Source organism: Hyperolius riggenbachi, chromosome 10 (assembly GCF_040937935.1).
Source record: "Hyperolius riggenbachi isolate aHypRig1 chromosome 10, aHypRig1.pri, whole genome shotgun sequence".
In the NCBI taxonomy this organism is placed as follows: domain Eukaryota; kingdom Metazoa; phylum Chordata; class Amphibia; order Anura; family Hyperoliidae; genus Hyperolius; species Hyperolius riggenbachi.
This window is the reverse complement of record NC_090655.1, coordinates 200,814,186-200,841,673: the sequence shown is the minus strand read 5'-3', so window position 1 is coordinate 200,841,673 and position 27,488 is coordinate 200,814,186. Positions and strand designations below refer to the sequence as shown.

General features: G+C 46.1%; 1 protein-coding gene across 1 annotated transcript in view; it reads left to right on the top strand.

The window, feature by feature from the left end:
• The first annotated feature begins 1,687 nt into the window (after nt 1-1,687).
• Nucleotides 1,688-27,488, top strand: part of LOC137536195 (transmembrane protein 176B-like) — a 127,306-nt gene continuing 101,505 nt past the window's right edge. The window contains exons 1-3 of the mRNA XM_068258292.1: nt 1,688-1,906; nt 6,339-6,452; nt 24,083-24,139. Of these exons, the coding sequence (XP_068114393.1) occupies nt 1,700-1,906; nt 6,339-6,452; nt 24,083-24,139 (378 nt within the window). The 5' untranslated portion in view covers nt 1,688-1,699. The remainder of the gene's footprint in view (nt 1,907-6,338; nt 6,453-24,082; nt 24,140-27,488) is intronic.

The following is a 27,488-nucleotide window of genomic DNA, read 5'->3' as shown; positions in this document are numbered from 1 at the left end:
TGTTGATACTCTTATTAATGTAAATTTGATGTTTTTAAAGTTTGTGCGGGGTGGGGGGGCTTATTTAAAATCATATTTAGATTACCTAGGAATAGGTAGAAGTGTAGTAGCGAATGTTTCATCTCATTTTGAAAACAAATGTGGCACCACAGTCCATTAGTGATCCTGACATGTATAGCAAATTTGGTGATGGCGGCATGTTTGGAGACTTCAAAGTTAACCCAAGTCAGTGCCATACACTTTCATTAAAAACTTGAACCCACATTTTTTAATATTTTTTTTTCAGCTTTCCAGATCCTGGGCGGTAGCTGAAAAATGTGACGGAAATCAGGAATACTAGAATTCGACCAGTCATTTCTAATTATATATATTGTTTTTTGCTCATTCTCATATGTTTTCCTAGTAGAAAGCTATAATTATCTGGCTTCTTAAGGCTGCCATACACTGGACGATTGCCACCAGATTGACCAACAGATAAATCCCTCTCTGATCGAATCTGATCACAAAGGGATCTATTGGCTGCCCATCTGTAAGGCTTATATTCGAATTGTGCATTGAACTTCACAGGCAGTTTTGTCTGCAAGACCTGCAACCAATGAAAGTGTCACTGCTCAGGAAATTACTGAAATACTGAGACAAGGCATAAATGAATAATCAGAGTTTATTAACCAAGAACAAAAGGAATGTGACCAGCAATGTTAATGGCAACAATATGCAATGATAATTCTCATGCACAGCAATGGCAATAATATGCAATGGTAAAGCTCATGCACAGCAATAGCAAGAATATGCAATGATAATCTCGAACATATACACAAGATGACTCTACAGGCAAATGTATTCAACTTGACATACACATGCCATCTGGAGTATATATAAATAGATCTCCCTGCATAAGGAGTAATGCAGAGCAACCCAGTGTATATATATTATTGTGTGCACAGAGATCCCGGAACTTGGTTTATATATATATATCTATACAGTGGATATTTACAAGAGATAATTTGCAGTACAGAAGGAGCAAGCGAATGGACAGTCATACAGGCAAACATTAACCAGGATATCAAACCAAACAGTGTAGTTGCTAGGCAAAGAATTGTCGAGAGCAAGGATAGAGGTCATACACAGGAAATCAAGAACACAGGATCACAGGATACAAGATACAAGGGCCAGAACTCAGACTAGGAGGGCCAGGTCACAGATACGATGAGCTAGCTCTGGAGTAGTGCTCAGGCTTGGCTTATATCCTTGTGCAAAGCCATCAGGTGATCATCCGAATCTCCTCCCAACAATAGTCTGTAGAGAGCAAGTTCTGGAGGAGTGAGCCCTCTGCTGGCAGGCAGGGAAGCAACATGCTTCAAAGGCTAGTTCATACTGACATCTGCTGGTGAAGAGAGGAAGTTCATGAAGCACTTTCACAGAGATGTCACCAGCAGAGGCAGAGCCTGACACCATCACTGCACACAGTTCTGCCACGGGAATGCAGCGAATCCAAGAAAAATGTAATGCTGAACAGGACTAAATAAGAAAAGCAGGTCAAAAAAGAGACTTCAGAGTTCCTTTAAAAGACATCCAGTGTTTCAATGGTCATAAACACAATAGAAATAAACATGTCTGATTCTGTAGACCACTCCCTACATGCATGCTTTCATATATATTTGTTTTTTACTTTGTTTTGTTGATCCTAGCTCCGTACAAGATGGTGGCGATTAGTACTGTGAATAGTGAGGGCGGAAAGATCTCCTGTGAGACGCCTGAAGGAACGGTCATCAACATCAACATCAATCAGCGCTCCTTCCTGGATTGCATGCTGGATGCTATAAAGACAGTTAAAGTACAGAATAAAGCAAGTGCAGAGAGCAAACCAGCCAGACAGACCGGTTCCGGAATAGCCTTGGGAGTTGGGGTAACTATACTGCTTTTTTTTCATTTCACTTACATTAGTATATTTTTTCCCTGGTTTTTGCCTTCTAAACCTACGTGTCTTATAGTCCAGAGCGTCTTATAGTTATGGCCGGATTTGTACTCTTTACCACCCAAGGCCACTGTCAGCAGCTGCTCACCTCCAGTATAGGTAGCCAGATGACCCCCCCCCCCCCACCTCCAGTATAGGTAGCCAGATGACCCTTCCCCCTCCATCCTCCAATTTAGATAGCCTGTTGCCCGTTGACCATTCCCTCCAGTATAGATAGCCAAATGACCTTTCCACCCCCCCTCTTCAAGTTTAGATAGCCTGATGACCCCTCTTTCTTTCCAGTATAGGTATCCTGATGAACCCTCCTCTCCTTCCCTATAGTGTAAGAAGCCAGATGAGCCTCCTACCCCTTCCGTATAGATAGCCTGATGACCCCCCTCCCTTCAGTATAGGCAGCAAGGTGACCCTTCCCTTCCCCCTAGTATAGCCTGCTGCCCACCCGTCCTTGATCTTGTGGTGTCCTAGGCCATGGCCTATGTGGCCTTGGCTTAAATCCGACCCTGCTTATAGTCTGAAAAATATGGTACACTGAGCAAGGTGAGAAGGCTGTAGTGCTAGTGTGCTGGCCACAAATAAATAATCTCTGAAACCCAGGGGGGGGGGGGGCAGAGTCAGGTGATCAGCTCAGATTAGCTTGTCTTTCTTCCCAGCTTCTCTTTGGCTATGTTTTGTGGGTGATGATGGAATGGGGGAAGAGTTTGGATCTGGGGCGTTTCTAGGGTCCCTGGAGATCGGGGGCACCTGTGGGCACAAGGCGAGAGGGGTATGCGCCGCGGCAAAAAATGGGCGTGGCCATACAGTGAGTGGGCGTAGCCGTGGGTGGGGCCAAATTTACATGAACTTAGCAGCGGTTTAAGCTACAGATAACGGGCCTGCCCATCAAAATATTGGATGGAGCCCCATGTCCTTTATTTAAATAATTGACAATCAGTATAGGCATAGATCAAAGATGTATACGCACATACAATTTTGAATGGTCAATCACTGACCAATTTTACCACCCCCATGCAGTAAGTGGGCCAACAGACAATTAATTTGATGAACAGAGCTAAAATTGGCTAATCAAAATTGTATGTGTGTACCAGGCTTTACAGCTAATACTGTACATACTGAAAGTAGCAGGGATAAGCACACTGCAACTAGTTTACTATCAGTACAGGCACAGAGTAACAGCTTATACAGTACATACTGGAGGTAGCAAAGATCAGCACACACTGCAGCTAGTTTACTATCAGTACAGGCACAGAGTAACAGCGTATACTGTACATACTGGAGGTAGCAAAGATCAGCACATACTGCAGCTAGTTTACTATCAATACAGGGACACAGTAACAGCTTATACTGTACATACTGGAGGCAGCAGAGATCAGCACACACTGCAGCTAGTTTACTATCAGTACAGACACAAAATAACAGCTTATACTGGAGGTAGCAGAGATCAGCACACACTGCAGCTAGTTTACTATCAGTACAGGTACAGAGTAACAGCTTATACTGTACATACTGGAGGTAACAGAGATCAGCACACACTGCAGCTAGTTTAGTATCAGTACAGGCACAGAGTAACAGCTTATACTGTACATACTGGAGGTAGCAGAGATCAGCACACACTGCAGCTAGTTTACTATCAGTACAGGTACAGAGTAACAGCTTATACTGTACATACTGGAGGCAGCAGAGATCAGCACACACTGCAGCTAGTTTATTATCAGTACATGTACAGAGTAACAGCTTATACTGTACATACTGGAGGCAGCAGAGATCAGCACACACTGCAGCTAGTTTAGTATCAGTACAGGCACAGAGTAACAGCTTATACTGTACATACTGGAGGTAGCAGAGATCAGCACACACTGCAGCTAGTTTACTATCAGTAAAGGTACAGAGTAACGGCTTATACTGTACATACTGGAGGTAACAGAGATCAGCACACACTGCAGCTAGTTTAGTATCAGTACAGGTACAGAGTAACGGCTTATACTGTACATACTGGAGGTAACAGAGATCAGCACACACTGCAGCTAGTTTAGTATCAGTACAGGCACAGAGTAACAGCTTATACTGTACATACTGGAGGTAGCAGAGATCAGCACACACTGCAGCTAGTTTACTATCAGTTCAGGCACAGAGTAACAGCTTATACTGTACATACTGGAGGTAGCAGAGATCAGCACACACTGCAGCTATCAGTACAGGCACATAGTAACAGCCTAGGCTGTAATGGGACATGGAGGATGGGGTTCAGGCACAGACACACACAATGGGGCACAGACACACACAATAAGGAATAGAGGATGAAGCGCACGCACACACACACACACACACACATACATACATGGTACATACATACACAATGGGGCACAGAGGCTGGGGCACTGACAGACAGACAGACAGACAGACACACTATACACACACATGCACACACTATACACACACAATATACACACACACACACGCACACACACATACTCACACCACACACATTACACAGAGAACAAGCCTGGCAGAGTAAACAGTACATTACTACCTCCTCCCTGGTCTGGAGTCTGCAGTCTGCCTCGCACGGGGTTAACTAGCTGCCGCTGTCGCGGCTGCATCCTGCCTGTTTCCGGAGTCCGACCTCCAGGCTGGCTCTGACAGTTCTCCCCCTCACTCTCTGCAGCAGAGGCTTCTTCTCAGTCCCTCTCGGTGGCATGCGGATGAACAGCGAGGGTCAGCGGGCACCGGGCGGGCAATTTAAAACTGGCTCCTCCGAGATGTCTCCACTACACGTGCAGGGGGCGGAGCTACTCACGCTCTCTCCAGCCCCCTGCCTATTCATTCAATCTCACGCCCCCTGCCTGGTGCTCCTGATTGGGCAGGACAAGGGGACCAGCAGTGCTTCTGAGCGGCGAGCACCGCCCACAACATGGCGGCTGCCGTATTGTGTAAACGGCGGCCGCGCAAAGTAAAAACATTCGTGGCACTCCTGTTGGGCACCCCAGAGCAGTCATTAGGGGCACCCCAAAGCCATATCCGTGGCACGTGCCACCGATATGTGATATGTGACGCTAGCGACGCGCCTGGTTTGGATAGCTCACAGATTGCTGCTAAATCTATCCAAACTTCATCTGACATTCACACAGAAGTCGGTATTGAAATAAAACAGGTTAAACAAACAAAAAAAAAACCAAGAAAAACCATTAATAATGCTAAAAAGTTTTATGTATAATGCAAATAAAAACTTTGTGCATTGCAAAGCATGACATGGGACTAGGAGGACAGTGTGAGCACAGGGAAAGTGAACTGGTTAAAGGGAACCTGAGATGGGCCATGTGGGTGTATTTGTACTTACCTGGGGCTTCCACCAGCCCCATGAGGTACGTGTGGTCCCTCGCTATGTTCTACGGCCGTTCCTCTCTCTTGTAAATCCCCCCCGGTAATCCAGCAGGCCGCACTCTTCTGCGCATGCACGGCTCGAAACTGTTAAGCCTGATACACACATCCAACTTTGATTGGCCATTCACTGACCAATTTTACCACTTTCATGTAGTATGAGAGCTTACCTACACAACCTGTTCATAAAATTCAAAATCTGTTGACCCTCATTCTACATGGAGGTGGTAAAATTGGCCAGTCATTGGCTAATAAAAATCGGATGTGTGTACCAGGCTTTAGTGTCGGGGTCCTGCAAGGGTCAGTACTAGGTCCAATCCTTGTCAATTCATGTACTAATGATATAGTAGTTGGAGACAGAGTAAGGTTGCCATCTTCGTAGATGGTACAAAATTATTAAGAATTATAAACATTAAGCATGATAGTGACATTTTACAACAGACTGTCAGTATGGCCCTATTAGATAGGGCTTGGACTGGGACTACGGAACCAGATAGCTCATGGTGAATCAGATGGTTTTGGTGCAGGGCAGAGATGCCAGACAGCCGTTTCATGCTATGCACTTCTACGGAGGCTGTAACAGCTGTATCCAGGATCCAGCCTTCGTAGATGCGCATAGCGAGAAACGGCATCTGTGCAGCACACCCACCCACCAAGATCGTACATTGAGCACTTGTATTGGTATGTTTGTGATGTACATTCTTTCACCAGTTTATGATGTAACACAGCAAAAATAAATTTGAATAAATGTGTATTTATGGCTACTTGTCACTGGGAGGCAGTGTGAGACAATAACTGCTTTCAGTTTCTATATCCTCTGCTCTGCAGAGAGAGATCAAAGCATTCCAAAGAATTTACAGCACAATGAGATCTACTGACTGAAGTCAAAAGCAGTGCTCTTATCTCAAACGAACAAACTTTAGCTGCTACAGTAATTGTTCCATTTATGTGAATAATAATGGTATATATTGTATTTATTTTGCTTTAGGCCTCCTTCATCACTTTGGGCTGCATATGTGTTACCCTTTCCACGATACTTGCTGTTACTTCTCCAAACCTGAAAATCGCATATGCAGGGGTTCACTTTTGGGTGGGATTTCCGGTAAGTATCATGTATGGCCAAAGAAAGTAATATAAGCGAGAACAAGAAACCTACACATGTGACTTTCTATGCACTGCAATAACTAAACAGATTTTATGATGCGTCATCGAACTGGCAGTGGCGGCGCCAGGGGGGTGCTTTGGGGTGCTGAAGCACCTCCTAAAAATGTCCAAGCACCCCCCAGCGTGAACTGACTTTCGGCGTCTAATAGACGCCATGTCAGTTCACCGGCAGCAGCAGCCCGCAGCTCCGGCAGCGGCAGAGCAGGGCTACAGTAAAATGGCATCCGAAGCCCTGCTCTGGAGACTTCGAGTCTGCAGTGCAGGGCTTCGGGCACTATTTTCCCGTAGCCCTGCTGCAGAGGATCGTGGGAGCTTTTTTATTTATTAGCAGGTGTATTTTCTGGGCAAATCTGCCACATGATTGAAGTGTTTTCTGGTGAAATCTGCCACATGATTGTGCTTTCTGCAGTGTTGCTCAAATTCGATCCGGATGAAATCCGGATAGTAGCTATTCGGATTTCATCAGGTTAAACTAAAATCACCTGTGCGGGCTGGGCGGGGGCTTAATCTTACCTATCATTACGTCTTTTTCGTCGGTCCCTCGGCACCTCCCACGATGCGCTCCAATCCGGCGTCACGTGACTAAAAACACTTCCTCCTTCCGGGTTGAAGGAGGAAGTGTATAGTCATGTGACGCCGGATTGGACCGCATCGTGGGAGATGCCGAGGGACGGACAAAGAAGACGTCACGATAGGTAAGATTAAACCACCCGCCCAGCCCGCACAGGGGATTGTAGTTTAACCTGATGAAATCCGAATAGCTACTATCCGGATTTCATCCGGATCGGATTTGAGCAACACTGGTTTTCTGGTCAAATCTGCCACATGATTGAAGTGTTTTCTGGTCAAATCTGCCACATAATTGAACGTATGTTCTGGTCAAGTCTGCCACATGATTGTGTTTTCTGGTCAAATCTGCCGACATGATTGAACATGTTTACTGGTCAAATCTGCCACATGATTGAAGTGTTTTCTGGTCAAATATGCCACATGATTGTGTTTTCTGGTCAAATCTGCCACATGATTGAAGTGTTTTCTGGTCAAATCTGCCACATGATTGAACGTATTTTCTGGTCAAGTCATGTGATGCCGGATTGGACCGCATTGTGGGAGGCGCCGAGGGACGGACAAAGAAGACGTCACGATAGGTAAGATTAAACCATCCACCCAGCCCGCACAGGTGATTGTAGTTTAACCTGATGAAATCCGAATAGCTACTATCCGGATTTCATCCGGATCGGATTTGAGCAACACTGGTTTTCTGGTCAAATCTGCTACATGATTGAAGTGTTTTCTGGTCAAATCTGCCACATGATTGAACGTATGTTCTGGTCAAGTCTGCCACATGATTGTGTTTTCTGGTTTTCTGGTCAAATCTGCCGACATGATTGAACGTGTTTACTGGTCAAATCTGCCACATGATTGAAGTGTTTTCTGGTCAAATATGCCACATGATTGTGTTTTCTGGTCAAATCTGCCACGTGATTGAACGTATTTTCTGGTCAAGTCTGCCACATGATTGTGTTTTCTGGCCAAATCTGCCGACATGATTGAACGTGTTTTCTGGTCAAGTCTGACACATGATTGAAGTGTTTTCTGGTCACATCTGCCACATGATTGAACGTGTTTTCTGGTCAAACCTGCCATATGATTGAATGTGTTTTCTGGTCAAATCTGCCCACATTGAACGTGTTTTCTGGTCAAATCTGCCACATGATTGAACGTGTTTTCTGGGCAAATCTGCCGACATGATTGAACGTATTTTCTGGTCAAATCTGCCACATGATTGAGCAGGTTTTCTGGGCAAATCTGCCAACATGGTTGAACGTATTTTCTGGGCAAATCTGCTCACATTACGTGTATTTTCTTGCGAAAACTTGCACAATTATGTGAATTTTCTGGGTAAAGGGTAACCAAAACTTGGGACCACTGTCTTTGTGTTGCACTTTTAAATTACAGTGAGTTCCGCCCTCATCCGGTCATGGCCACACCCATTTTTTTGCCATCGGCTACCCCAGAAGTTGGTACAACACCTGCATAGCACCCCCCCCCCCCCCCAAAAAAAAACCTGGAGCCGCCACTGGAACTGAGCATTGATTAACATTTTTCATTTATCTATCTAAAGATTAACTTATTGAATGTTTTCAAACTCTGAGCTGCAAAAAGGGTGAGTCATCCTGAGGAACAATATAATGTTCTGCCAGGGGGAGCCTGCCTATCTTTAACACAGCAGGAGTGCCTCAAAGGTAACCTGAGATGGTTCACTAGCCTGTATTTATACTTAGATGGGGCTTCCTCCAGCCCCATGAACACTGTAACACTGCAGTAGTACTGCGCAGGTGCAGAACGCTCCAGGGGACGAGAGCATGGCAGGGGCACACGTGTGGCCGAGCCAGGCATGTACAGAAGCCGACGACTGGTGGCGGCTGACCGGATTACCGGGAGTCGTAGCGCCAGTACAGAGGGGCCGAAGAGGGCGGCAAGAGAAGCCACAATGCTCATGAAGCTGGAGGGAGCCCCAGGCAAGTATAAATACGGGCCAGTGCACCACCTCTGGTACACTATAAAGGTTACCTGACCTGAGAGGGATATGGAGGCTGCCATATTTATTTCCTTTTAAACAATAACAGTTGCCTGGTAGAGTTGGGCCGAACCTCCGATTTTAGGTTCGCGAACCGGGTTCGCGAACTTTCGCGGAACGTTCGGTTCGCGTTAAAGTTCGCGAACCGCAATAGACTTCAATGGGGATGCGAACTTTGAAAAAAAAAATTTATGCTGGCCACAAAAGTGATGGAAAAGATGTTTCAAGGGGTCTAACACCTGGAGGGGGGCATGGCGGAGTGGGATACACGCCAAAAGTCCCCGGGAAAAATCTGGATTTGACGCAAAGCAGCGTTTTAAGGGCAGAAATCACATTGAATGCTAAATGACAGGCCTAAAGTGCTTTAAAACATCTTGCATGTGTATACATCAATCAGGTAGTGTAATTAAGGTACTGCTTCACACTGACACACCAAACTCACCGTGTAACGCACCGCAAACAGCTGTTTGTGTAGTGACGGCCGTGCTGGACTGGTGCGCACCATGGCGAGAGTGCAGGTTTTGGTGGCTTTACAGCCCATATGGTCGCCTGGCTGATGTAGCTGAATGACAGAACAGTGACTGTCCAGCTGATCAAATTTGGTCTGACCACAATGAAGCAACGACCTTATTATCTTTTGTGTGCCCCCCGAGACACTCATCTAGGCGCCGGTCATTGCTTCATTGTGATACGCAAGCCCCTTCACCACGGCAAGGTAATGATCACGAAGGGGAATGGGCGCATGTACATGCCTTTTCTTTTGTTGTCGCAGCTGCCCGCAGTGCAGCCAGAAAAATTAGGCAGTCATGTACACGCACCAGAAAAATTATTACAGCGGCCGCTGCTAGCAGCGGCCTAAAAAATTCAGCAATCCGCCTGGAGTCCCGGACCCTGTTGGTGGTGGCGGAGAAGGTAGTCAAGCGGCCTGCAGGCAGACATGCTGTGTGGAGGGACTGGGAGTGACTTAGTCTTCTTGGGGCAGGCCAGGCAGACAGTCACACGGCGTGCAGGCAGAGATGCTGTGTGTGCGGGGACTGACTTAGTCTTGGGGCGGGCAGCAGCCCTCCGGGATCCATGCCTCATTCATTTTGATAAAGGTGAGGTACTTAACACTTTTGTGACTTAGGCGACTTCTCTTCTCAGTGACAATGCCTCCAGCTGCGCTGAAGGTCCTTTCTGACAGGACGCTTGCGGCAGGGCAGGAGAGAAGTTGGATGGCAAATTGGGACAGCTCTGGCCACAGGTCAAGCCTGCGCACCCAGTAGTTCAAGGGTTCCTCATCGCTGTTCACAGCAGTGTCTACATCCACACTTAAGGCCAGGTAGTCGGCTACCTGCCGTTCCAGGCATTGGTGGAGGGTGGATCCGGAAGGGCTACGGCGAGGCGTTGGACTAAAGAACGTCCGCATGTCCGACATCACAATGAGATCGCTGGAGCGTCCTGTCTTTGACTGCGTGGACACGGGAGGAGGATTAGTGGCAGTGGTACCTTGCTGGCGTTGTGCTGTCACATCACCCTTAAAGGCATTGTAAAGCATAGTTGACAGCTGGTTCTGCATGTGCTGCATCCTTTCCACCTTCAGGTGAGTTGGTAACAGGTCCGCCACTTTGTGCCTGTACCGAGGGTTTAGTAGTGTGGCCACCCAGTACAGCTCATTCCCCTTGAGGTTTTTTATACGGGGGTCCCTCAACAGGCAGGACAGCATAAAAGACGAAATCTGCACAAAGTCGGATCCAGTACCCTCCATCTCCTCTTGCTCTTCCTCAGTGACGTCACGTAAGTCAACCTCCTCCCCCCAGCCGCGAACAATACCACGGGAAGGTTGAGCAGCACAAGCCCCCTGCGACGCCTGCTGCGGGTGTTCTCCTGCCGCCGTCCCCTCCTCCTACTTCTCCCCCAAAGAAACACCTTGCTCATCATCCTCTGAGTCTGACTCCTCTTCTGCACATGACTTCTCTTCTTCCTCCTCCTCCCCCCTCTGTGCTGCCGCAGGTGTTGAGGAAACAGCTGGGTCTGATGAAAATTGGTCCCATGCCTGTTCCTGCCGTAACGGTTCCTGGTCACGCTCATTCGCAGCTTCATCCGCCACTCTACGCACAGCACGCTCCAAGAAGTAAGCGTAGGGAATTAAGTCGCTGATGGTGCCCTCACTGCGGCTCACCAGGTTGGTCACCTCCTCAAACGGCCGCATGAGCCTGCATGCATTTTTCATCAGTGTCCAGTTGTCGGGCCAGAACATCCCCATCTTCCCAGACTGTTTCATTCTACTGTAGTTGTAGAGGTACTGGGTGACGGCTTTCTTCTGTTCTAGCAGGCGGGAGAACATGAGCAGGGTCGAATTCCAGCGAGTCGGGCTATCGCAAATGAGGCGTCTCACCAGCATGTTGTTTTTCCGCTGAATTTCCGCAAAGCGTGCCATGGCTGTGTAAGACCGCCTCAAATGCCCACAGAACTTCCTGGCCTGCTTCAGGACATCCGCTAAGCCAGGGTACTTTGCCACAAATCTTTGAACAACTAGATTCATGACATGTGCCATGCAGGGTATGTGTGTCAGCTTCCCCATATGCAAAGCGGCAAGCAGATTGCTGCCGTTGTCGCACACCACGTTGCCTATCTCCAGGTGGTGCGGGGACAGCCACTCATCCACCTGTTTCTTAAGAGCAGCCAGGAGAGCTGCTCCAGTGTGACTCTCCGCTTTGAGACAAGACATGTCTAAGATGGCGTGACACCGTCGTACCTGGCATGCAGCATAGGCCCTGCAGAGCTGGGGCTGTGTAGCTGGAGAGGAGAACTGCCACTCAGCCAAGGAGGAGGAGGACAGCGAAGAGCATGTAGCAGGAGAGGAGGTGGCAGGAGGCCTGCCTGCAAGCCGTGGAGGTGTCACAATTTGGTCCGCTGCGCCCTGCTTGCCATCGTTCACCACCAGGTTGACCCAATGGGCTGTGTACGTAATGTAGCGGCCCTGCCCGTGCTTGGCAGACCAGGCATCCGTGGTCAGGTGTACCCTTGACCCAACGCTCTTCGCAAGAGATGACACCACTTGCCTCTCAACTTCACGGTGCAGTTGGGGTATGGCCTTTCTCGAAAAATAAGTGCGGCCTGGCATCTTCCACTGCGGTGTTCCGATGGCCACAAATTTTCGGAAGGCCTCAGAGTCCACCAGCCGGTATGGTAACAGCTGGCCAGCTAACAGTTCCGCCACGCCAGCTGTCAGACGCCGGGCAAGGGGGTGACTGGCCGAAATTGGCTTCTTCCGCTCAAACATTTCCTTCACGGACACCTGACTGCTGCTGTGGGCAGAGGAGCAGGAAGCGCTCAAGGGCAGAGTCGGAGTGGAGGAGGGTGCCTGTGAAGGTGGAAGGGAGAAAGCGGCAGAAGCAGATGATGCACCTGAAGGAGGAAGAGGAGAAGGAGGGTGACTTTTCTTTTGTGTGCTGCTGCTGCTTTTGCTCAGGTGGCCATCCCATTGCTGTTTGTGCCTTTTCTCCAGGTGCCTTCGTAAGGCACTTGTCCCTACGTGAGTGTTGGCCTTTCCACGGCTCAATTTTTGTTGGCAGAGCGAACAGATGGCTTTGGTCCGATCTGAGGCACACACATTAAAAAATTTCCACACCGCTGAGCCACCCTGGGATGTGGGCACTATGGGGACCTCAGCAGCTGATGCTGAAGGGCAAGTTGGCTGGCTGTACATAGGTGGCGATACATGGTACCGGACACTGCCACCAGCTGTTTCTGACGAAGAGCTGCCCCAGCTTCTTTCAGAAACTTCTCTCCTCCTACTACTCTCTGACTCCCCCTCTGAACTGTCCCCCTCTTCATCTCCTCTATTGGGAACATACAGAGGATCCCTATTATCGTCATCATCGTAATCATCCTGCCCAGCTTCGCTTGCCTCAGACAAATCCAAACATACACCATCAGTAGGTCCTTCATCCTCCTTACATGTTACATCCATAATGTTGCCGCGTAACTCAGACATATGAGCTGGTGAAAATTCATCTGGCTGTAACAACAATGGCTGTGCATCAGTGATTTCAACACTAAATAATTCTTGCGAAGTGTCAAATGCAGCGGAAGTGGTGCTAGTAGTAGCGCTGGTGGCTGAGCAAGATGAGGTGTTCTGTGTCGTTAAATACTCAACCACGTCCTGACAATCTTGGGAGGTGATGGGACGTGCCTTCTTCCGAGCACTGTACTGTGGGCCAGGTCCACACGAAATTACATTTACCCGACCTCGCACAGACCTGCCGGGTGGCCTTCCTCTGGCTCTGGCACTACCTCTTCCTATACCTGTTTTGTCCATATCGGGTATGCACGGAGTGGTATATCACACTGCGTGCACTCACGTAGGTAGGTGGGTTCACTTAACTGCACAGGTATGCGCACTGATGTGGTGGGTTCACTGAACAGAACAGGTATACAGTGGCAGGTTCACAGAACAGGTATGCAGTGGCAGGTTCGCTGAACAGAACAGGTATGCAGTGGCGGGTTCACTGAACAGTACAGGTATACAGTGGCGGGTTCACTGAACACAACAGGTATGCAGTGGCGGGTTCACTGAACAGAACAGGTATACAGTAGCGGGTCCACTGAACAGAACAGGTATGCAGTGGCGGGTTCACTGAACAGTACAGGTATACAGTGGCGGGTTCACTGAACACAACAGGTATGCAGTGGCGGGTTCACTGAACAGAACAGGTATACAGTAGCGGGTCCACTGAACAGAACAGGTATACAGTGGCGGGTTCACTGAACAGAACAGGTATACAGTGGCGGGTTCACTGAACAGAACAGGTATACAGTGGCGGGTTCACTGAACAGAACAGGTATACAGTAGCGGGTCCACTGAACAGAACAGGTATACAGTGGTGGGTTCACAGAACAGGTATGCAGTGGCAGGTTCACTGAACAGAACAGGTATGCAGTGGCGGGTTCACTGAACAGAACAGGTATGCAGTGGCGGGTTCACTGAACAGTACAGGTATACAGTGGCGGGTTCACTGAACACAACAGGTATGCAGTGGCGGGTTCACTGAACAGAACAGGTATACAGTAGCGGGTCCACTGAACAGAACAGGTATGCAGTGGCGGGTTCACTGAACAGTACAGGTATACAGTGGCGGGTTCACTGAACACAACAGGTATGCAGTGGCGGGTTCACTGAACAGAACAGGTATACAGTAGCGGGTCCACTGAACAGAACAGGTATACAGTGGCGGGTTCACTGAACACAACAGGTATACAGTGGCGGGTTCACTGAACAGAACAGGTATACAGTAGCGGGTTCACTGAACAGAACAGGTATACAGTGGCAGGTTCACTGAACAGAACAGGTATGCAGTGGCGGGTTCACTGAACAGTACAGGTATACAGTGGCGGGTTCACTGAACACAACAGGTATACAGTGGCGGGTTCACTGAACACAACAGGTATGCAGTGGCGGGTTCACTGAACACAACAGGTATACAGTGGCGGGTTCACTGAACACAACAGGTATGCAGTGGCGGGTTCACTGAACAGGTATACAGTGGCGGGTTCACTGAACAGAACAGGTATGCAGTGGCGGGTTCACTGAACAGGTATACAGTGGTGGGTTCACTGAACAGAACAGGTATACAGTGGCGGGTTCACTGAACACAACAGGTATGCAGTGGCGGGTTCACTGAACAGGTATACAGTGGCGGGTTCACTGAACAGAACAGGTATACAGTGGCGGGTTTACTGAACACAACAGGTATGCAGTGGCGGGTTCACTGAACAGGTATACAGTGGCGGGTTCACTGAACAGAACAGGTATACAGTGGCGGTTTACTGAACACAACAGGTATGCAGTGGCGGGTTCACTGAACAGGTATACAGTGGCGGGTTCACTGAACAGAACAGGTATACAGTGGCGGGTCCACTGAACAGAACAGGTATGCAGTGGCGGGTTCACAGAACAAGTATGCAGTGGCAGGTTCACTGAACACAACAGGTATGCAGTGGCGGGTTCACTGAACAGGTATACAGTGGCGGGTCCACTGAACATAAAAGGTATGCAGTGGTGGGTTCACTGAACACAACAGGTATGCAGTGGTGGGTTCACTGAACAGGTATGCAGTGGTGGGTTCACAGAACAGGTATGCAGTGGTGGGTTCACAGAACAGGTATGCAGTGGTGGGTTCACAGTACAGGTATGCAGTGGTGGGTTCACAGAACAGGTATGCAGTGGTGGGTTCACAGAACAGGTATACAGTGGCAGGTTCACTGAACAGGTATGCAGTGGGCTCACTGAACAGAACAGGTATGCAGCCAGGAACAAGCTAAGCCTAACTAATCTTTCCCTATGAGAGACAGTCTGCAGCAGCTCGCCCTACTCTCACTAATGCAGGCACACAAGTGACCGTAATGGCCGCCGCTGCCTGCCTTATATAAGGGGGGTGGGGCTCCAGGGGCTAGTGTAGCCTAATTGGCTACACTGGGCCTGCTGACTGTGATGTAGAGGGTCAAAGTTGACCCTCCATGGTGCATTATGGGGCGAACCGAACTTCCGCAAAGGTTCGCCTGCGGGACACGAACGCGAACCATGTATGTTCGCATGGAACCGTTCGCAGGCGAACCGTTCGGCCCAACTCTATTGCCTGGCAGGCCTGCTGATCTTTCATGCATCAGTAGTGTCTGACTCGCAAAAATGCAAGAATGCTTCAAATGCAGTCACACTTCATTCAAACATCGGATCTGCATGCTTGTTCGGGGTCTATATCTAAAGGTGTTTGAGGCAAAAGATCAGAAGAAGCCGTGCAATTTTCATTGTTTAAAAGGAAATAAATATGGAAGCCTTTCAAGTCAGTTGTCCTTTAAAGCAGACCTGTAACTTTAAAGGATACTCTAAAGTCTGTATTAAAATATTGTGATTGGAAGTCTGTTGGAAACAAGACACAAAATGGGGCCTTATATTACAGAAGACATGTCAATCCATTTTATAGAAAAGGAAAAAATCTATTTTCCTTGGGAGTTTGGGAAGCCTAGGTGTGCAATCAGTCTTCCAAAGTGTCTCCTCTGAACTCCAACCAATGTCATTCCTCAGGAGGTAGCTTTCCAAAGCCAGAGGGGTCCCTGATTTCTGATAAGCTTAAATTTCCTTCCACAGCCAGGATTAGACCTATTCTGTAAGGGTAAAGTTTATTTCTGTTTATTCCCTTTATTTTTAAAAGTAAGGGCCTGTGTTATTGTTAATTCTTGTTCTGTTACATAGTAACATACTTAGATGGGTTGAAAAAAGCCATCCGTCCATCAAGTTCAACCAGAAAAAAACACCATTGTGAACCCACACATATTCCAATTTACTATTTTGGTGTACAGTATACTCTTTTATGCCCTGTTCCACCTTTTGAAATATTGTATTTAATAAGTTAGACTTCTGTGTACTAAGTCAAGAATTTGTATTTCCTAGAGAGCGTAGTGTATTGTGATACCGGTGCCTGTATTGTATGCTCAGTTGTGTTTCATTGTTACCTGTGTGAGATTGCATCGTGTGGTCTGTTCTGTGCTCACGTTCTCTAGATCAGCCTTGTACTTCAAATCAGAGTATGTGACCGACTAGTATGTGCCGGAGTGCATACGGTTTGGGGTCAGTGTATGAAATTGTTGTAACTGTCATTTGTGTATGAGGCCGTTGTAACTTCCTCTTTTTAAATTAAAAAAGGCCCATTGGCAGTACTAAAATTGCAGATTTGCCAAAGCAATTTATAAATAAAAAGTTTAAGAAATATGGCAATATCTAAGCATAATGATTATAAAAGCGTTGGGTGGAGCATTGTGATTATTATAGGGTGGCTGATGAGACCTAGTTGTAGTAAACAATACAGTACAATACAATAACATTTGTAAATGCTTTTCTCCCATAGGACTCAAGGACATGTAGTCAGAGGTGGCCTTAGAGTACGCGGGGCCTGGGGCGAGTGTCATATGTGGGGCCTAGAGACATATGCTGTGGATACACACACACACACACACACACACACACACACACACACACACACACACACGCTGTGGAAGCACACACTCTGTATAGGTTAGATAGGTAGGTGCCTCCAGTATAGGTTAGATAGTTAGGTGCCCCACAGTATAGATTAGATAGGTAGGTGCCCTGCAGTATAGATTAGATAGGTGCCTGCAGTAAAGGTTAGATAGGTAGGTGCCCTGCAGTATAGATTAGATAGGTAGGTAGGTGCCCTGCAGTATAGATTAGATAAATCCCTGCAGTATAGATTAGTTAGGTAGGTACCCCGCAGTATATATTAGATAGGTGCCTGCAGTATAGATTAGATAGGTAGGTGCCCTGCAGTACAGATTAGATAGGTGTCTGCAGTATAAATAAGATAGATAGGTGCCAGCCTGCAGTATAGATTAGATAGGAAGGTGCCTGCAGTACAGATTAGCTAGGTAGGTGCCAGCCTGCAGTATAGATTAGATAGGTGCCTGCAGTATAGATTAGATAGGTAGGTGCCCCGCAGTATAGATTAGATAGGTAGGTGCCTGCAGTATAGATTAGATAGGTAGGTGCCTGCAGTATAGATTAGATAGGTAGGTGCCCTGCAGTACAGATTAGATAGGTTGCTGCAGTATAAATTAGATAGATAGGTGCCAGCCTGCAGTATAGATTAGATAGGTGCCTGCAGTATAAATTAGATAGACAGGTGCCAGCCTGCAGTATAGATTAGATAGGAAGGTGCCTGCAGTATAGATTAGATAGGTAGGTTCCCCGCAGTACAGGTTAGATATGAAGGTGGCTGCAGCGGTGGGGAGAGCGGGCATAGTAGTTAAAACTCACGTGTCTTCCTCCGATCCTCACAGCTACCATCTATTTCCTCTCCCAGCATCTGTGTATTGGTAACAGCGCCCCCTGTGGTGAAATGCGGTCACATCATCATAGGGGGCGCTGTTACCAATACACAGATGTTGGGAGAGGAAATAGATCGTAGCTGTGAGGATCGGAAGAAGACACGTGAGTTTTAACTACTATGCCCGCTCTCCCCACCGCTGCAGAGGGTGCGGGGCCTCTTCAGGCGCGGGGCCTGGGGCGGTTGCCCCACTTGCCACCCACAAAGGCCGGCTCTGCATGTAGTGGTTTGCAAAAGTATTCAGCCCCCTTGAAGTTTTCCATATTTTGTCATATTACTGCCACAAACATGAATCAATTTTATTGGAATTCCACGTGAAAGACCAATACAAAGTGGTGTACACGTAAGAAGTGGAACGAAAATCATACATGATTCCAAACATATTTAAAAAAGAATATCTGCAAAGTGGGGTGTGCGTAATTATTATTCAGCCCCCTGAGTCAATACAGCTGCCAGTCTTTTAGAGTATGTCTCTACCAGCTTTGCACATCTAGAGACTGAAATCCTTGCCCATTCTTCTTTGCAAAACAGCTCCAGCTCAGTCAGATTAGATGGACAGCGTTTGTGAACAGCAGTTTTCAGATCTTGCCACAGATTCTCGATTGGATTTAGATCTGGATTTTGACTGGGCCATTCTAACACATGGATATGTTTTGTTTTAAACCATTCCATTGTTGCCCTGGCTTTATGTTTAGGGTCATTGTCCTGCTGGAAGGTGAACCTCCGTCCCAGTCTCAAGTCTTTTGCAGACTCCAAGAGGTTTTCTTCCAACATTGCCCTGTATTTGGCTCCATCCATCTTCCCATCAACTCTGACCAGCTTCCCTGACCCTGCTGAAGAGAAGCACCCCCAGAGCATGATGCGGCCACCACCATATTTGACAGTGGGGATGGTGTGCTCAGAGTGATGTGCAGTGTTAGTTTTCCACCACACATAGCATTTTGCATTTTGGCCAAAAAGTTCCATTTTGCTCTCATCTGACCAGAGCACTTTCTTCCACATGTTTGCTGTGTCCCCCACATGGCTTGTGGCAAACTGTAAACAGGACTTCTTATGCTTTTCTGTTAACAATGGCTTTCTTCTTGTCACTCTTCCATAAAGGCCAACTTTGTGCAGTGCACGACAAATAGTTGTCCTATGGACAGGCTCCCCCACCTAAGCTGTAGATCTCTGCAGCTCATCCAGAGTCACCATGTGTTCTTTGGACTTCATGGTGTTGTTGCTCCCAATATTCTCTTAGACAGCCCCTGAGGCCGTCACAGAGCAGCTGTATTTGTACTGACATTAGATTAAACACAGGTGCACTCTATTTATTCATTAGCACTCATCAGGCAATGCCTATGGGCAACTGACTGCACTCAGACCAAAGGGGGCTAAATAATTACGCACACCCCACTTTGCAGTTATTTATTTGTAAAAAATGTTTGGAATCATGTATGATTAATTTCGTTCCACTTCTCACATGTACCCCACTTTGTATTGGTCTTTCACATGGAATTCCAATAAAATTGATTCATGTTTGTGGCAGTAATATGACAAAATGTGGAAAACTTCAAGGGGGCTGAATACTTTTGCAAACCACTGTAGATATGTCTCAGATTAATGCAAGTTTGCAGGCTGAACTGTGTTTAGGGGAAATAGGTGTTCATAAATGCCAGACTAAACATGTGGTTTTTCAGTTTGGACTTAAAAACTTCCAGGGATGGAGATGTCCTAATTGGGTGTGGCAGAGAGTTCCAAAGTGTAGGGGCAGCATGACAAAAGGCTCTGTCTCCAAAGGTTTTTAGGTGGACTTTGGGGGTGGCCAAGTTATAAAATCCTTATGATCTACGATTGTGTTGGGTGTGATGCAGTTGTAACAACTAGTCCTTCAGGTATCCAGGGCTCAGATTGTACAAGGAATTTAATGTCAATAAGCCAATCTTAAAAAGAATTCTCAATTTTATCGGTAGCCAGTGGAGTGAGCAAAGGGTTGGTGTTATGTGGAAATGGCAGGGTTGTATAGTTAACAGCCTTGCAGCGGCATTCTGTACTAATTGCAGGTGATGCAGTTAGCTTTGCTAGCTCCACATTATCAATGATCCTCAACTTACCGTAAATTCTCTTCCTCTCTTTTTCCCACCTCCTATTATAAAATGTATTTCTACACAATTGACTATTTGCAACAGTCCACACCGTGCTTTGACATAAACGTGAAGAAAACCACGGTCCAGGAACCCACACAGGAATGATATTCCTGCAACTGCCGGTGCTGCACCTCGCTCAGGTCACCTCCCTGAGCAACAAACATGCAAAGAGTGAAGAGGCGGCACACAACTGGCTTTGCTAATTAAAGCAAGTATTGAAAGCGGAGCAACACTACATGTTACGAACCATCACGGTTTTTCCTCAGGTATATAATGAACCAAACAACACAACCTCCATTTATAATAACTCAAAATCACGCCTGTGGTAGGCACTAGCTAGGGGGTGTGGTAGGTAATAGCTAGACATAGGCCACTCCTCGCTATTTCAATGCAAGCACCAATATATTGTGTTTAAATGCAATTGTATACATATTAAATAGTATCAAAAATACAAATTTATGTAACCAAATAAATTTGTATGCAAAAGTTAAAAAAATACATGTTCAGGGGCATTCCACTATGGACTACCCAAATCACTATAATGGACTGACCGTACTCCTAGGGCACTCCAATAAGGCTACCCGTGAACACCAACCTGTAAAAAGAAAGATGAATTGTATGATAGTACACACTAACACATAACCTCATTTGATGATCGAAAAACTCTATGCAAAATTATTATAAAAAGCATTTCCATTGTGTGTGTTCATTCATCCCTATCAGATGTATAACATCCAGACAATTAATCCAGCGGGCTTCTTTTTGAAGCAACAATTTTTCTTTGTCGCCCCCACCAGATTTAGGATCTATGCAATCAAGTACCAACAGCGTAATTGTGGGGCTCTATGTCTGGCCTCACTAAAATGCCTAGACACAGAGGTTTCATATTTGGTCTCTCCTTCCAAAAAATTACCAATAAAACGCTTGTGCTCCTGTATACGTACTCTCACTGCTCGCGTGGTCATACCCACGTACATCATACCGCACTGGCATTTTAATCCGTAGACAACATGTGTGCTGGCACATGAAATTCTCCCCCTGATCTGGATCTGTTTACTTGTATGAGGATGAGAGATGAAATTGCCCCTCACAATTGCTGAGCAAACATTGCAGTTGCAACAGGCAACAGGTACCATCCCTTTGGTGGTTCTGCTTCACTACATTAATGGATGTATCAACTTTTCTGACTATGTTCTGTACTGTTTTGCCTTTTTTGAGAACAGTGGTGATTCCTGGAAAAGTCTCCCAACAGTTTGGTCACTACTCAAAACTGGACACATTTTTTTCACTGTTTTCTTGACCAGCGAAGTGTTGTGTTCAAACTGCATCGCAAAGGGAATTCGCTCAACCTTTGCATTTTCTTTGCGGCCCACCAATAAGTCAGTTCTCTCTACCCTCCCCACTTCCTCCTGTAATCTAACAAAATGATCTCGTTGATATCTTTTGGTCACAAATTTCTCAATTAGTTCCTGCCCAGTTTCTGTATAACCGTCTAATGTGGAACAAATCCTTTTAGCTCTTAAAAATTGACCATTGGGGATAGCTCTTGTGGTATGGGGGTGAGGGTAACTATCTTTCCAAAAAAAGGAAGGGCTTTTTAAACAGCTTGGTGTGCAACCTATCATCCCATTTAACGATGGTAACATCCAGGAAATTCACCGACTCACTGGATGCTTCCATGGAAAACTTGATGGTACTGTGGCCAGTATTAGCCTCAACTACCTTCTCCACCAGAACTCAAATCTGACATACTGAAAAATGTGTTCCTTATATTTCGTATGGTCAAGAAAAAACTTTCTCTCAAGAGACTTAACAAAAATATTTGCTACTGAAGGAGCTACTGACAAGCCTATGCTCACTCCCTGTTTTTGAAAGTAGAAATTACCATAAAATTTAAAGTAATTACACTTCAGAACCAGCTGCAATGCATCAAGGAGAAAATACACCATATTGTTAGATAGATTTGTGCCCAACAAATTAGATTCAACACAACCAATAACCTCATCCTGCGGGATTGCAGTGAAAAGACTCTGTATGTCAAGACTACAAAAAGTCAAATCCACTGGCAAAACGCCAAAGGATTCAATTCTTTGCAAGAGGTCTGTTGTGTCTTTCAAGCAATGAGTAAAAGAACCCACTACTATCTCCTGCAAAAAGCTGTCTATAAAACCAGCTAGAGGGGACAAAATGATTCCCCGGCTGGATACAATTGGGCGCCCCAGGGGTCTCTTAGCCTTTTATGAGTTTTGGGCAGGAGATATAATAAAGGGGTACAGGAATGATCTATAGTCAACGCTTTTGCTATTCGCTGAGTGATAGTTCCATCTTCCACTGCACAGATAAGTAAAAAGTCCACCTTTGTTTTTATTTCCATGGTTGGATCAATTTCACTCAATCTGTAGTGGTCAGCATTACTCAATTGTGAGGGGCAATTCCATCTCTCATCCTCATACAGGTAAGCAGATCCAGATCAGGGGGAGAATTTCATGTGCCAGCACATGTTGTCTATGGATTAAAATGCCCGTGTGGTATGATGTACGTGGGTCAGGGATGGTCGTAGTCAGCCAACTTCGGTACGTTGGCTGACTACGACCATCCCTGACCCACGTACATCATACCACACGGGCATTTTAATCCATAGACAACATGTGCTGGCACATGAAATTCTCCCCCTGATCTGGATCTGGAAAACGCGTAGTTTTACACATTTCGTAGACTACGCGTTAAAATACGCAATTACGCGTAGTGCAAAACGTAGTGTATGCGGATGCTTATGCCAGGATGCAGAAAATGTTACGCATTAATTCCTCTTTAACTGCTTATACTGTGCATTCTTCTATGCGTACATTCCCCTTTTCAATGCGTAAATTTGTACGCATACAATCGCATGCGGAAAATTAGACGCGAGTAACGCATCCGTAGTTCACTACGCATTACACATGTTAACTACTCATAGTGGGCGTAAGCTACGCGTAACAGTACTTCGCTACGCGTACATTCGTAAGCGTAGTTTTGAAACTTCACCTACGAACTACGATGCGTAGATGCAAACTACGAAGCGTAAATTCGCACTGGCGTAGTTTCTGCTCATCCCTGACGTGGGTATGACCACGCGAGCAGTGAGAGTACGTATACAGGAGCACAAGCGTTTTATTGGTAAATTTTTGGAAGGAGAGACCAAATATGAAACCTCTGTGGCTAGGCATTTTAGTGAGGCCAGACACAGAGTCCCACAATTATGCTGTTGGTACTTGATTGCATAGATCCTAAATCTGGTGGGGGCGACAAAGAAAAATTGTTTCTTCAAAAAGAAGCCCACTGGATTAATTATCTGGATGTTATACATCCGAGAGGGATGAATGAACCCACACAATGGAAATGCTTTTTATAATATTTTTGCATAGAGTTTGAGATCATCAAATTAGGTTATGTGTTAGTGTGTACTATCACGCCACTCATCTTTCTTTTTACAGGTTGGTGTTCACGGGTAGCCTTATTGGAGTGCCCTAGGAGTACGGTCAGTCCATTATAGTAATTTGGGTAGCCCATAGTGGAATGCCCCTGACCATGTATTTTTTAACATTTGCATACAAATTTTCTTTGGTTACATAAATTTGTATTTTTGATACTATTTAATATGTATACAATTGCATTTAAACACATTATATTGGTGCTTGCATTGAAATAGCAAGGAGTGGCCTATGTCTAGCTAGTGCCTACCACGCCCCCTATCCAAGGGGCGTGTTTTTTGAGCTATTATAAATGGAGGTTGTGTTGTTTGGTTCATTATACACCTGAGGAAGAACCGTGATGGTTCGTAACGTAGTGTTGCTCCGCTTTCGATACATGCTTTAATTAGCAAAGCCAGTTGTGTGCCGCCTCTTCACTCTTCACATCGTGCTTTGAGTCTCCTGAGAGAAAAGCAGTATCATTTTTTTTTATTATTTCTATTTTCCTAATGTTACTTATTGTCTTGCAGTTCATGGCCTGTGGATTGCTGAATTTTGTGACCTACAAATATCCCAGTGCACTCTGGGTAAGTGTTCTGCATATACATTTACATATACTCTATATGCCATCTTAGTTTCAAAAAAACACCAATGCATTAAAAGAAAAATATCTTGGTTTATGAAACTTCCATATGTCTGTCTGTTTCACACACAAGAAAATTTAGTATACTAGTCCAGTTTAAGAGAAATAATTTCAGGATAGAGTAGGAAAGGTTTGCCCTTATTTCTCTTTTTTGCTTATTCCCAAAGCCCATATTCCCATTGGAAAAAAAAATCCCCAAACTTCCAGTTTCTGAGATTTCCATGACTTAACGTGAACTCTGGTAGTGCCAGGGACAGAAAATTTGAAACCGCAATCTAACATTTGATGAAGCATATGCAATTATATATAATTGTGTGTGTCTGTGTTGAATTCAGCAATCAACATGTTACTTACCTACTCGCTTGAAAACCAGCTAAGTGTCTGAAACCTTAGGACCCCCCCCACGTTAGTTTTTCCCAAAGCCTTGGCAGATCGGCCTCCAGCCCTGCGTCCGCATAATGTGTGAGATCCTCCCTCTCCTCATACGATTTTGTGGGGATAATAGAGGGGTAACAGCCATGACTGGATGGTGAGTTTGAAGGGGTACAGTGTGTTTAAAGACAGAACAGATGAAAAATATGGACGGGGTATGCCTGTTTGTTAAAACTTCTTTAGCACCTTTACATACATACATACAGATAAGTTAATTGGCTTCCCCCCTAATACATACACTACACAATATAGGCATATTAATATGGTAGGGACTAGATTGTGGGCTCCTCTGAGGGACAGTTAGTGACAAGATTATATACTCTGTATAGTGCTGCGGAAGATGTTGGTGCTATATAAATACTTAATAATAATAATAGGGCCCCCATTTGGCCTTAATCCGACTCTTCACCTCACACTACCACTCACATATGCCATACCGGCTTATTAACCTCCCCAGCGGTATGGACAGAAATGTCCATCCATAAAAACATGCTGTGAACAGTATAAACGTGCATACACATCAATACTCTCCTGCACTGTATACTAGACCCTTGCTTGACACATTTTGGCAAGTTACAGGAAAAAAAAGTTTTTTAGAAATACATTTTATCACTTTTTGCAAAGAAATCCTGGGAAAATTGAACGCCGGGGAGGTTAATCCTTTGGTAAGTAAGTGCGTGTTGCAATCAATAGAGATGGCCTGAACGGTTCGCCAGAGAACTTGTTCGCGCAAACATAGCTGAGTTCGAGTTTGCGGTGAACCGCGAACACTTAGCGAGTTCGACCCACCCCCTATACTACATCATTGGGCTAAACGTTGACCCTCTACATCACAGTCAGCAGACACATGGCAGCAAATCAGGCTGCACTCCCTCCTGGAGCCCCCCTCCCCCTTATAAAAGGCAGCAGCGTCGGCAATGTTCTCACTCTGTGTGCTGCTGTATTAGTGAGAGAAGGGAGAGACATTGGAGAGATAGGGAAAGCGATAGTTAAGAGGTCTGTTAGGTTGCTCCTTGCTGATATTTGTTGAAGAAAAGCACCCAAAAACTGCTCTTTTGAGAGCTAATGTTCTTCTGATGTGTTTTTTTTTCTTTTTTGTGTGTGTGTGGCCCACTGACACTGCATATACAGCCCTGTCTGCACAGCTGGCCTTTGCTAATTTCTGTACTGTGCCAGGCCCAGCACATTCAGTGCATACCTGCTACTGCCTCTGTGAGACTGCACTTTGTATTATACCACCAGCAGTCAGGTCAAAAAAGTGTTCAGTACCTCACCTTTATCAAAATGAATGAGGCATGGACTCCAGGTGGATTCCTGATTTTTTAAGGCCGCTGCTTGCAGCGACCGCTAACAAAAACAATAATAATTTTTTCTGGTGCGTGTACATGCCTGCCTAATTTTTCTGCCTGCACTGTGGCTGCAACAACAAAACAAAAGGCATATACATGTGTCATTTCCCCTTCGTTATCATTACCTTGCCACGGTGAAAGAGCTTGCGTATCACAATAAAGCAATGACCGGCTATATGAGTGTGTTGAGGGGCACACCTGACCCAAGATAATAAGGTTGTTGCTTCATTGTGGACGTTGTTCTGTCATTGAGCTACCTCAGCCCGACCATATGGGCTTGAAAACCGCCATCGCCTGCACTCTCGCCATCGTGCACACCAGTCCAGCACGGCCATCACTACACAAACAGCTGTTTGCGGTGCGTTACACAATGAGTTTGGTCTATCAGTGTAAAGCAGGACACTACTTACACTGCTGACCCATGTTTACACACGCAAGATGTTTTCAAGCACTTTAGACCTCCAATTTAGCAATGCAATGTGATTTCTGCCTTTTAGGGATTATAACCCTGCTGTGCGGCAAATCCGTAATTTTCCCCGGGACTTTTGGCTTGTATCCCACTCCACCATGCCCCCCTCCAGGTTTAGACCACTCGAAACATCTTTTCCATCACTTTTGTGGCCAGAAACAGTGTTTGTAGTTTTTCAAGTTCGCCTGCCCATTGAAGTCTATTGTGGTTCGAAAAGTTTGCAGGTTCGCAAACTTTTTCGGAAGTTCGAGTTCGAGGTTCGCAAATTGAAAATCGGAGGTTCGAGCCATCTCTAGCAATCAATTGTAGTTGAAGCCAGGACTTCACAACACCGTGTTACTGCTTAAGATTATGTCAATGGAACAGTCTCACCAACTAGTTGTAACAATGTGCCGGGAGACACAACGTAACACAGAGTAGCAGAGGTGGCTCACAAGGAGTTCAGAGCCAAATAGCAAAAAAACTATGCTAACTAAGCACGGGTGGTCACGCTAAGCACAACCTACTGAAACGTGCTAAACTGACTAGCTAACACAGTAACTGATAAATCTCCGTAGCTCGAATAAAGAAAATAACAACACTGACTAGGATACGTATATATGGGCTATGAACCAATATATAACGTAAGCCACCAAAAACTAGCTGGGCCCGTTAGCACACAGAAGTGTTAGCTACAACGGACACTGGACAAGTGAAGAGCCAGAGAATTTATAGCCAGACCTGGCCACAAAACCCCGCCTCCACAAGAGCGACCAATGAGAAAGAGAGGCGGAGGAATCCTGTGTCAGCTGACAGGATGTCAGCTGACACACTTCCTGAGCCTATAAAGGCTCTTCTAAGAGGCGCGCCCCCGCCCGGCCGGACAGACTGCCAGCAGCCTTCATGAGAGGCACATCTACTGAGGAGCTGGGGATGTACCCGGAAGCAGAGTCCCTGGATCTCCATTGCCGTGTGGACCCGACTTGGTTCGTGACACTAGTAGAACAGCCATGAACACAAACCGTCCAAAGATCCTTAGCCAGCTTGTTCCTGACACAGACCTT